Raw genomic sequence first — 11,918 nt, 5'->3', positions numbered from 1 at the left:
GACGTCATCAAAATGCTGGCTTCTGATTGGCTGCCCACGGAAGTGCTCCAGCTCCCCCATACTCTCACTACTGTCGATGGTGCTGCTATCTAGCGGTCATCGTCTGAACTAACAGCGCTACCATAGTCCAAGGACAAGTGGTTAAGACTGGTTCTAGGCTAGGGTCCAAAGTCCAAAAAGGCTCATTTACTGGACCAGAACCGGCCTTTTATATCTACTCTGGTATAAATAAATGATTGTTTATATTTGTAAATTGTGACTTTCATAATACGGGTTGCCTTTTGTGTTATGCTCCTCTATTGTGAGATTGTGACATGTATGAAATCTATTTATTACCCCGTTTTTACAATTTTAGCCACTTTTTAAATATTGCCTAGTTAAAGTATTTAAGTCCCATCTATTCATATCCAGAAATTTTTACAAATATGTACTTAACAAATGAATTTCTCTATGCCCTAATTTTGCTAAAACATCATATGATAACGCAATGAAAAGCTTTCCACTAGCTCTTATTTGTTTTTTTAAATAATTAGCAATGTCACATCCACTTAATGAATGTAGTCCTAGTAATGCGCAAACAGTCCTAGTAAATAGTAAGGATTGCGTCCATTCGAAGGCGTATTGTAAATTGGCCTTTGACTATGAATCTCTACATCCCATATCCAAAGAGTAGATCTGCAAGTCGTTGGTTCCTTTTTGATGAACCAGGAAGAATTATCATATCTTCCTCCTCATGACATGATTCTTGCATTTTAACATCATTGTGAGCAGCTGGAGTTTCGTCTTGGCAACTCGCAGAGTTGGACTCATTGAAGTGGTTCTCTTGCTGCAGTACGTTCACCATAAAACTACTTCATGTGAAGAAAGCTAGAAGTACCATTCTATTAATGCGGATACATTTAATGGACCCGTGCTGTTGTAAATATCCCAAACACTTATCAACGTTTTCATTCCATGTTCAAAGTAAATGTCACATTTTTTCACTCACGTATTCTATAATGATAATGTCTGAAACTGGATACGCAGAGAAACATTCAACTAAAAATTTTAGTTCTTAAAATCCCTAATTCATGTTGGTCTTCTTAAAATTACTGTTTTAAGCTTTGTGGTGATGGCAACGCCGACTTTAATTACTAATGCAGAGTTTAAAACCCGTTTTAGCTGCAGAATTGTATTCTTTGGTAACTGAAATTCATAAAATTAGATTTTTTTTTGTACTTATTAATTCCCAGACATTTAATTTATGCGTTGTATAAAATGTAATCTGATCTTTTTAACGAATTCTTTAAATTTTTTTTAATCTAATTTCTCCCATAAAACTTCATTTATATTCTTATCCATCATCATTTTCATCATCATATTCTTATTCTAGAACTTATAACAAAGCAAATGAAATCTTTTTCATCATCAAGGTGACCTTGTTAAGACACTTGACCTTCATAATGTGAAAAGGTATTGATTTGAATACAAAAAGTAATAATATTTCATATTAAAGGGTTTATAGGAGCTAGTTACAATATTTTACATTACTTTCTATTTTTACAGATACAAATCAAAGATAATATGTATGTCACAAAATATTTTCATAATAAACAGGTCTTAGCTCACCATCTTCTTCAATTACCTTCAGCCTGTAACAAATAGATTTTTATTATCCTCACAATTCCATTATCGATAACTGAATAAATCTTTCTTCAGTAATGACATAATTATGATAAGATAATTCCTAATAAGGAATAGTGATATAAGCTAATAATGATACTAATAACTATAACTGATAAAAACGTTTTGATTAAAATAAGTATGATCAATAAATAACTATAAACAAATAATAATAATAAGAAGAAAGAAATAAAGGTTTTAAAACGCTAATAATAATAATATAGCACAAGTTTAAAGTACTAACAGAATTATTAAGTTATTATCTCTGAAAAAATATTTTATTCAGGAATTATTTGAGCTATAAACGTTTCCTTATTTGCCTTACTTTAGATTTCTTGCACTTTACAAACTCGTAAGCTGTTTCACATTTATCTGCTTTTGCTAAAAATGGTAAAAATAAATAAAGATATTAATCAAAACAGTTAATCTGGTTATTTAGTTAAAATTAATTTTCAAGTTAGAGATTTTACCAGAAACATCGCATTCGTCAATAGCTTTCAAGAGCTTTTTCTTTAACTCTTCGTCTTTCGCTAATTTCTCAGTCAACTCTTTTTCTTTTGTTCTGTCAATAGATCCGTCTTCCTTGAACTAAATAACCCATCATTATATTTTCATTATTGTTTTATGAAGTAATAATATTATGATAAAATGATTTTTACCACATCTTGTTTCTCTAAAGAGCAAGCCAATACACACTGTAAATTGATAGAATAAATTAGTATCAAAAACTGCAGTTGTTAGTTTAAATATATTTATTGTTATAATTCGCAGAAATTAGTATAATTGATTATGATATTTTATCAACTAAATCAATCTAGTAAAGGCCTTATATTAAATAAATTGTAGATTTTAAACAAATATATTCGGGGACGAGTAACTAACCAAAAACAATCACTAAGATAAAACTAACGCTAGTAGATAGAAGATGGTTTCAAGAAAAATTTAATTGTAATACGTTTTGAATGGCTTAAAAAAAATTACCGTAGCTCAACATCTTTTGAAAAAGGAAGTGAATATTTCTAAGGACTTTTGCAGGTAAGGCTTGAATTAAAGCATTTGAAATCATCACTTATATTTTACCTTCCACCTCCAACACTGTTCTGCCCTCCTGACACTCAATGAGGGGTGGAATACGTCATTCCTACCAACAAAACCTTCCTCTCATATTCGACCGATGTATGAATTAAGAATTTATAATAAAGATCATAAAATGTATTACTGAAACTGCAGCCGTTGACTTTAATGATTTATATAATGTTAAATGATATAAAAATAAATGTATTATTATTTATTATCATAAAGTATAACATATAAACATCAAATATTTGAAGAATCATAATTTAATTTTCTTAGAAAGTACATAACTTATTTACAATAGTAAGTAGTCAACATTACATTTTTGTTGTCGACGTAATATCCGATCTGCTAAATGTATGGATTATAGGTTTTCTGGAAATCAAAATTATTTTTTAAAAACTAAACATTAAACTACTTTTTTTTTTTATTACTAGCCCACGTTTCAAAGTCATAGTTTCGGTACAAAGTCATAGATTTATTCTGACTATCATAATGTCAGAGGGATGAGATTATGTGAAAATGTCTATAAATTAAAGGCAGATAATCAAATAAAAATAACATAAATAATAATTACAAATAAATAAATAACAGCAAGAATGCAAAGTAACTTATGTGTATAGAGGAGAGAAAACATAAGAATTGTATAAATCATAAGAGGATATAGAGAAAATATTGTGAAAATTAGAATGAAAGAAAGGAATGGAGGAAGGAATAGAATAATAAGACGATGAAATAAGTACATTAAGATTGAGAAAAAATGAAATAAAACTTTTTTTTTTTTAATTATTTATTTAATGTAATTTACAACTGTACAAAATAATACAATAGGTAAATATGTAGTATGTTTCATATACACTTGAAAATCTATGGAAGGAACCACCCATTGGTGGTACTTCAAACATTAATTTAAATTAGAAGGTCCCGTGGCCATCTTCTTTTCAGACGCCTCGGAGGATTATCAGGGATTGTTAAGGATGAAAGATTAAGAATTAATGGGTTAGGATGGTTAAGGAGTTTGGAATGAAAAGACGCATATCTGTTTTGGATCAAATCTGCAACGAATGGGATGTTAAGGTCTTTGTGAATGAGTTTATTTGTGATGTAATAAGGAGCATCAAGGATTTTACGTAAGATTTTGGATTGTACGATTGGATGCGGGAAGAATTTAATGGTTTGGTGGAGCCCCAGAGCTCAATTCCATATGTCCAAATTGTTCTGATTATTGTAGTGTATGCTAATTTTTTGTAGTGAATGGGAAGTTTAGAGCGTTTGTCAAGTAAGTGTTGTAGCAATCGGAATCTACGAGCAGTTTCTTGTCGTTTCAGTCTTGTGGGTGGATTCCAAGTAAGTCTCTTGTCAAGATAGTCAAGGAGTAAGTATCGAATCTGTTCAACAGGCATTAGTGGTGGATTTAGAACGGATACTTTAGGACAGGAGGGTAGAGGTTTACGACGGAGAGTAAAGGTGATCTGGTGGGATTTATCAGGATTTATTTTGATTCTCCAGTTTTTACACCATTCTTTCAAAGGTTCAGTGAGGTAGGAGCGGATTATAAGGAAATATGTTGGGGGTAGGAATTGACGAAGTTTAAATAAAACTTAAAAAAATAGTTGGATTTTTATTTAAGGTCTTAGCACTCGCTAAGGGATGTTTAAAATTGACTCCTACTGGCTAAACAAATAGGGTGTGTGAAAATAGGGGATTTTTGACTGATAATTAAATTAAGAATATTTATATAGCAAACAAACTAATATAAAAGAGATCAAATAAATACAATCTCTAAAAAAACTAAATATTAATGAGAAATAAAAGGAAATATATAGACTATATTATGAGTACAATTAATATGCAACGTATTAAATTAATTAGTTGTGTTAAGGTTAGCTTGTACGGTCTATATTAAAGCAGAATATAGTTCAGTAACTGTATATAGTGACAAAATTCGTGTTGAAAAAATAATATAGAACCCCTTAGCTTCATGCACACTTAATTAATCTTACTTCTTAGCATTTGCAATCATCACTTATATTTTACCTTCCATCTCCAACACTGTTCTGCCCTCCTGATACTCAATGAGGGGTGGAATACGTCATTCCTCTCTGACATTCTAACCAACAAAACCTTCCTCTCATATTCGGCCGATGTAAAAACTAAATATTAATGAGAAATAAAAGGAAATATATAGACTATATTATGAGTACAATTAATATGCAACATACTAAATTAACTAGTTGTGTTAAAGTTAGCTTGTAAGATTTTAAGTAAATATTTTATTTTCAAGTCACTTGGACCTGTATCCTGTCATCTCTAATTCAATTAACATGTTTTGTACGATGTTATGAACAAAATAAAATGGATGTTATATAGTGTTATTAATTATATAATCATGTTATATGTTATTATATTATTTATTATATATGCATATATATCTTTATAACCATTGATGATTTTTATTGATAATACGTAAGCTCTCATGGCTTTAAGGGCAACCAGGAATTTATTTACAAAACTGCAATTTATAAATTCATAACGTATTTTTATAAATCTAATTTTTTTAGTATTTTGTATTTATCATATTTAAAATGGTAATAAATGCAATTTGATTATTTAAATAAACTTCTGCTTAGTACAAAGCTCAGTATAGCATCTAAAATGTTTTTATTTGTATGTACAGCGTGTTTCTAGACGAAATGCCGGCAACTGAATTTTTCAAAATTGTTGCGCAGTGCCACGAACCTCACCTACCAATTAGAAAAGATTTTTAAAAGGAGGCTTCAATAAGTCCACGTTTACTAGCTCAAAAATTACAATATCTCTACACTAATTAATCATTTTTTCAACATTTATCCTGACTTCCGATCTCTACAATGTATTTCTTCTAAACCAGGAACTAATTTATAGTAAACTATGTCTTATTTAGACCATCATAGCGGCTAAAACAAAGAAAATATATAAAAACGAACAATTCCGAAATACTCGGTAGAATTCATGAATTTTCGAGGTACGACCTACTGGATTTCAAATAACTTGCTCTATTTTATCACCTCTTCAACATTTTAGCCAACTTTGTGAAGCTAGTTTAATCTAGAAGTGATATTGAGGCTAAATGTTCAAATAAACTTTAGTTAGATACCTGCTGAAATATGAACTTAGGTTCTCTTTCTTCAATTTGTTTCTAAAGAGAATTACTACTATTCATTTAGAACGATTTCTATTGTTTCAGCAACTTTACTCTCTATTTATTTTGTATTTTATAAGGCGTGAATGTAGTATTTAGTTGCTACTATTGTATTGTTTTTGCAGATAACCATAACTTTTTTGTTGCATTTTCTTAAAATTTGCAATGAAACTCTTCCAAGTATTTATACAAAAAATGTATTATTACTGTTTCTGAGCCAATAAAATTTATTCAGACCACCGAATTGAGTCCCAAGTACTTATATGGAAGAATTTTCAATCAGTGATTAAAAATAATTATTAACTTTTTTTTTCGATCAATCGGTCATATTTAGATCTACTTTGTACAATATGAATCGATTTAATTGAATCGAATTGAGATAAACCGATTTAGTATTCTAATTTTCATGAATTCCATAATTAATACAGTTAATAAGATATTTAATGTATAAATTATATCTTACAAAGATTTGTATTAGTTTGAAAAAATAACATAACAAAGACTTAATTATATAAAACATTAGCGATTATAAATTTAATAATTTTATATTAATTTGATTTTGTCATAAATTGATGACCATGTATATTTCAGATTCAGATTAGAAAATTATTCGAAAATAAATTAAAATTTAAAAAACATAAACCCAGTATAATTTAAACTACATAAAATAGAACAATAAATCTCAAGATATAATTTTTTTTGGTATTTTTCTTCCTGCTTGTATTTTCATTCTGTAATGTCGAATTTGTCGTTTTATCGTTTCTTCCATATTTCCACTTTAATTTGAAACTATTTCCTTTTAATCCTTTCCTACCTTTCTAATAGAAGCTTTAAATTAAATCACAACCTATCCTACTCATCTTTCTTCCATTGCCGGTGTTCCTCAAGGTAGTACCTAAGGTCTCATTGTCTATTCGGTATATACAACTTATATCCCAACCCACCCTAACACAGTTCTAATAACATACGCCAATGACACATGTGTACTGTCTGTAAACAATGACCATACTACTGCATCACAAACTCTACAGACAAAAATAACATCCATTGAATGATAGTGTCAAAATTGAAGAATCAAAATAAATCCCATAGACCTTTACTCTCCATCGAAAAACCTTAACAAGCTTGCCCTACTGTATCTTTTTTTAATATTCCACTGTTGATCCTGTTGAGCAGATTTCCTACTTAGGACTCCATCTTGACAGGAGACTTACTTGGAATCCTCATACCATACTGAGACAACAAAAAAACTGCTCCTAGATTTCAATACAACACGTACTTGATAACCGCTCTAATCTTCCCATTAAAAAAAAACTATAAAATACTACGATAATCAAACTAATTTGTACATACAGAATTGAGCTCTGGGAATCCACTAAACCACCAAATTGCTCCCGCGTTCAATACTTACTATCTTCCATGAATTTACGTCTAAAATAAACTCATATATTCCTTAACATATTTTTGTTGCGGATTTAGCCCGAAAAAGATATGCGTCCTTTTATTCCACACTCCTTACCTATCCTAACCCATTAGTTCTTAACTACCCATTCTTATCAATCCCTGATAATCCTCCGAGGCGTCTAAAAAAGAAGATGGCCACGAGACCTTCTAATTTAAGTTGATGATTCAAGTACAACCATCAGATAGTACCTTCCCAAGATTATCAAGTGTTTAAAAATTTCATCAAATTTACTTATACTATTTTTTTTTACAGTTGTAAATTTCAATAAATTAAAAAAAAAATTGAATTGATTTTATTTAATCTGATTTAATTATTTTTACTGCTCATCATAACACTGGTTACTATTATTGTTAGGTTTCACTAATTAATTTCATTTGTACAAAAATATTTTAGTTCTAATTTATAACTACTAACAAACTTTTGAAGATGAATTACCATCACATCGGGAAATTCCAACACAAAATTATTCGGGTCTTAACTGTTCAAAATATGTATGACGACCCTGCAATTTCCTTTAAATACCTATGACCAATGTCTTTCGACTTTCTAAATAATCTTTCAAAGAAAAACGTTGTTCCGTGGCCTCCAGAAATTCACATCGTTAGACTCTATCATTTCAAAATATTTAACTTTATCATTTAAACTTATAAAATACCAGTTTTATTTTATTATAATCACACATTGTGATTTGTTAAAACAGTCATTATTTGTTATGTATTATGTTACTCGATATATAAAATACCACTACATTTGCAGACTTTTTCTTATGCAGATTAAAAGAAATAAAATTATTATTGATGCAATATCATAACTGTTAACAACAACAAATAGTGGCTTCAAGTTTTCAAAATGATGTTGCTTATTGGTTAAGTACTTGATCAGAGTTCGTCATATATCTATTTCATGTGCGCTCATTTCTCATCACATATATTTCATAATTTTGTTTTTCAAATCAAAAAAACTATATCTCACTAAGAGCCAAATAAGAAAATATTGACATTTATTAATTGGTATTTTTTAATATATAATATTTTATGTTCATTAATAAAATGTTCTTAATCATAAAGTTTATTCATGTATTGTTTTTTAATAAATAAGATTCAAAAAGATATAATGTATATTATGTCCAATAGGAAAGTATCAGAATTTATTTTTAAAAACGTCTTATGCTTTAATGTGTGATTACAGAGTTGAGCACCCGTTCTTAATTTGTTTGTCGGATTTCTCTCTTCTCTCATTCTCATGTTTACGATTATTAAATATTTATTATGTCCTAAGTTTAAATAAATTTTGATTTTGCAATTCTACCATGGCTTTGTATCGTCTGCCAGTCTGTCAGTAAATCCTTCAGCTATAGAAGAGGAGAATACAAAAACAATTTTTTAACAATACATTTTTCCTATTGTATGAAACACATCATGAATTGTTCAAGACAATAGTTGTTTCCAAATTTGACTCTAAAAATGTTTCTGAATTTTCACAATCGTTTTTAGAAGATGTCTTCTTGATTTATTTAATTGTTTAACATAACTGAAAAATCACTAAAGTGATATGATTGGGTTGAAACACTATATTTACTTTGTACATGTCTTCAAATAAAATTACCATTTGATTTCATATTTTGTTATATATACTTATAGCTGGATATAAAATTTCGAGATATTCTATTATTTCGTATCCCCTTTAGTGTCATAAGTAATAAATACAAATATTATGGATACTTTCTCTAGGGAAGTATTGTATAAACAAAATTTCGATTTTTAATGCAAACCCATTCTTTTTTTAATGCAAATTCCAAGTTATCACCATAAAAACTCAACCATCATTCTATTTATTAATTATATTTTTCTTTCATTTGTAGTGACATTTTTCTTCTCGAGTTTGAAAGCTACTGTCAAAGTAATCCTTCTGATATGAAAATATTACTATTTCTAAGTATTTCTTGGGAGATATATATAAATAAGGATACAGATTATTACTTGCATGTTCTTCACCCTGGGATCTGGGAGCCTTGCCTTCGTAATTCTTTGGAAAGAATGAAAATATTGTATATAGAAGATGGATCAAGATGTTTTATTTTACTTAGATTACTTGAATTCTTAGTTGTTTTCTTATTTTGCTATTATCTAACTATTTTAACTGGCTAAGTGATTTCGAGATGTGTATTTATTATTTTATTATTATTCTTCATTTCAGTTTATACTTCTGTTTTCTATTATTTACTTATTTTTCTATTTTCAATTATAATTTATATGTGGTATGACAAAATACTTACAGCGCTTGTGTATGGTATACTGCGCTATTTTATATCCAATAATTGTTTTTTTTTTTACAACACTAATAATAAAAATTTTGTATAACAATTACTAGCTATAAATATTTTCAAAATACCAATGCCAATTTGATATTCATATTATGGTACAATGTTCACAATAAAACATGAAAAATATTTATATATACTTTACCTATTAATGATAATTGGGTTTTAGATATTGGTTTACAAATAATTACAAAATTTATAACTGAATATTAAAATTTATTATCACCAATAATTACAATGATCTGCAAATATAATTGCAAATAGATTCTCACTATCTGTAGGCGCTCACTCGATTATCCTTATACCTTTATTCCAAGCTGAAACAAGATTTTTTTTATTAACATATGAGCCATCAATTTTTCACTGTTGTGGATATACATTTTACTATAGTAAAATAATTTAATTATTTAATTCATCTCGTTAATCAAGAGACATTTTTTCTTAATTTAAATTATTGAATAATTTCAACTTACCTTGATCGTTTTGCACTTAGCATACTCGAAAGCTGTATCACATTTAGTTGCTTTTGCTGAAAATATTGAAAATTAAGAAAGTTTTACTCAACAATTAATCTAGTAATTTAATTTTTAGTATTTCTGTAAAGTCAAAAACCAGTACCTGATCCATCGCAATCATCAACAGCCATCAAGAGCTTTTTCTTACTATCTTCTGCTATTATTGTCTCTTCAATCGTTCTTTTTTCCTCAACCTTGTTAATGGATCCATCCTCCTGAAACTGATAAATCAACAGTAAAATTAAAATAATTACTGAATTTATCTCATCATTCTTCATGGATTTTATTTTATCTTAAATATGGATGCGTTATAACTCAGAAAAAGGACTTCGCAGGTGTATGTATAATTGTATGAAGAAAGGATTCTCACCATTTTTGTTTTTTCAAATATGCAAGCCAAAGCGCACTGAAAACAAAAATGCCAATTATTACTTTTGAAAATAAAGGTGCAGTTCAATTACATAAATTCATTTACTATTATAGATTATAATACAAATATAATAATTGAATTGACTAATGTATGACTTAAAGTTAAAAAACAAAACACGCAATTTAAGCTTTAATAATGAAGCCATTATAATAGCTTATTTGAATCAGCCAAGTATTGACAGATCATAAGAAACTTATGAACTTTAGTAAGTTTATATGTAAAGTCGCCCGCAAAAAAGTTTCTAAGTTTCTATTGTCCCGAGTTTGAACTCGAATTTAGAAGCCTCTTGAAATTTCAAGGAAAATAAATAATATATATTAACTAAGTATTAATTAAAAATATTGAGAACAGTTCTAAATGTCAAATGATATTAGCACCAATACCTTAACTTCTTCCGGTACTGCTGGATCATTGATATCTGAAACAAAATATATATACATATTTTATGAATCAAATTTTAATTAAACTTAAAATGTATTAAATAAAGTACTTAAGTAGTAGCTAAATATTTATTTACATTTATTCAAATATATAAAAATAAAAACAGACACATTCAAAATTGAAATATCAAAAATATAGAAATTAAACGTAGATAGTCTTGAAAAAAAAAATAGATACTACTACAAAAATACAGAATATATACTACTGATACAACCTTTTAATTTAATTGAAATGGTTATTTTAATTTACTATTCTGTTTTTTTTCATCCAAACTTGTTAGCTGCTTTTATAAGTTAATCGATGACGACTGTGTCGATTTTTAACGACCGAAAGTACAAGCAAAATGCCATTGTACCAAAAATTAAAAGTATTTAGAAACTCGTTAGAATTAACCTCAGAAATATTTAGCGTTCTTCTTCTCCAGCATATATACTAATAAAAATTGCATATCGGTTACACCAGGATTTTTGTTCAAAACAATCTGTAACCAATACAAAATTTTGTAATTTTCCTTAATCTAGCAAATGTGTAGTTAATTGTTATTTTATGGCATAGTTTGACACCAGAAATAAAATTTTCAAGTATATATAGGAAATAGTACATATTCGCTCTCACTGGAAAGTGATGAAAATCTAACTTACAATTTTTTTTTTTTTAAAGATTAGAATACAATACTGGTATTGATTATTGGGGTTCTAACATTGAATATTAAGTTTGTTAAAATTTGTTTTTACCTATTTTTATTTCCAATTCCATAGCACTTTTGATGTAATTATATTTACTATCCATTTTTATTTTATTTATCTATTTTGAAACATTTACTACTCAGT

General features: G+C 28.2%; 1 protein-coding gene and 1 long non-coding RNA gene across 2 annotated transcripts; both read right to left on the bottom strand.

Annotated features, from left to right (window-relative positions):
* Window positions 1-1,482: 1,482 nt before the first annotated feature.
* Window positions 1,483-4,845, bottom strand: LOC106688331 (uncharacterized). The gene is made up of 5 exons (XM_067052283.1): window positions 4,774-4,845; window positions 2,322-2,357; window positions 2,133-2,250; window positions 1,907-2,043; window positions 1,483-1,631 (listed from the first exon to the last, which is right to left on the bottom strand). Exons 1-4 carry the CDS (start codon window positions 4,843-4,845, stop codon window positions 1,961-1,963), a joined length of 309 nt encoding a protein of 102 aa, XP_066908384.1. The 3' UTR covers window positions 1,483-1,631; window positions 1,907-1,960.
* A 5,059-nt stretch (window positions 4,846-9,904) lies between these two features.
* Window positions 9,905-11,067, bottom strand: LOC136796987 (uncharacterized). Its single transcript, XR_010844783.1, has 5 exons — window positions 11,031-11,067; window positions 10,588-10,623; window positions 10,321-10,438; window positions 10,176-10,231; window positions 9,905-10,019 (listed from the first exon to the last, which is right to left on the bottom strand). It is a non-coding gene; the product is annotated as an uncharacterized lncRNA (long non-coding RNA).
* Window positions 11,068-11,918: the final 851 nt, after the last annotated feature.

The sequence above is a fragment of the Halyomorpha halys genome, unplaced genomic scaffold (assembly GCF_000696795.3).
Source record: "Halyomorpha halys isolate HHAL.00 unplaced genomic scaffold, Hhal_1.1 Scaffold1105.1, whole genome shotgun sequence".
NCBI classification, from domain to species: domain Eukaryota; kingdom Metazoa; phylum Arthropoda; class Insecta; order Hemiptera; family Pentatomidae; genus Halyomorpha; species Halyomorpha halys.
Note: the sequence above shows the minus strand (reverse complement) of the source record. Positions and strands in the feature narration are given on the sequence as shown.

Excerpts from the sequence above, each read along its gene's own strand:
- LOC106688331 (XM_067052283.1), bottom strand. The coding sequence starts at position 4,845 with ATGTCAGAGAGGAATGACGTATTCCACCCCTCATTGAGTATCAGGAGG. Across the intron at positions 2,358-4,773 it reads AACAGTGTTGGAGATGGAAG|TGTGTATTGGCTTGCTCTTT; the intron begins GTAAAATATAAG and ends ATCAATTTACAG. Across the intron at positions 2,251-2,321 it reads CTTTAGAGAAACAAGATGTG|TTCAAGGAAGACGGATCTAT; the intron begins GTAAAAATCATT and ends TGGGTTATTTAG.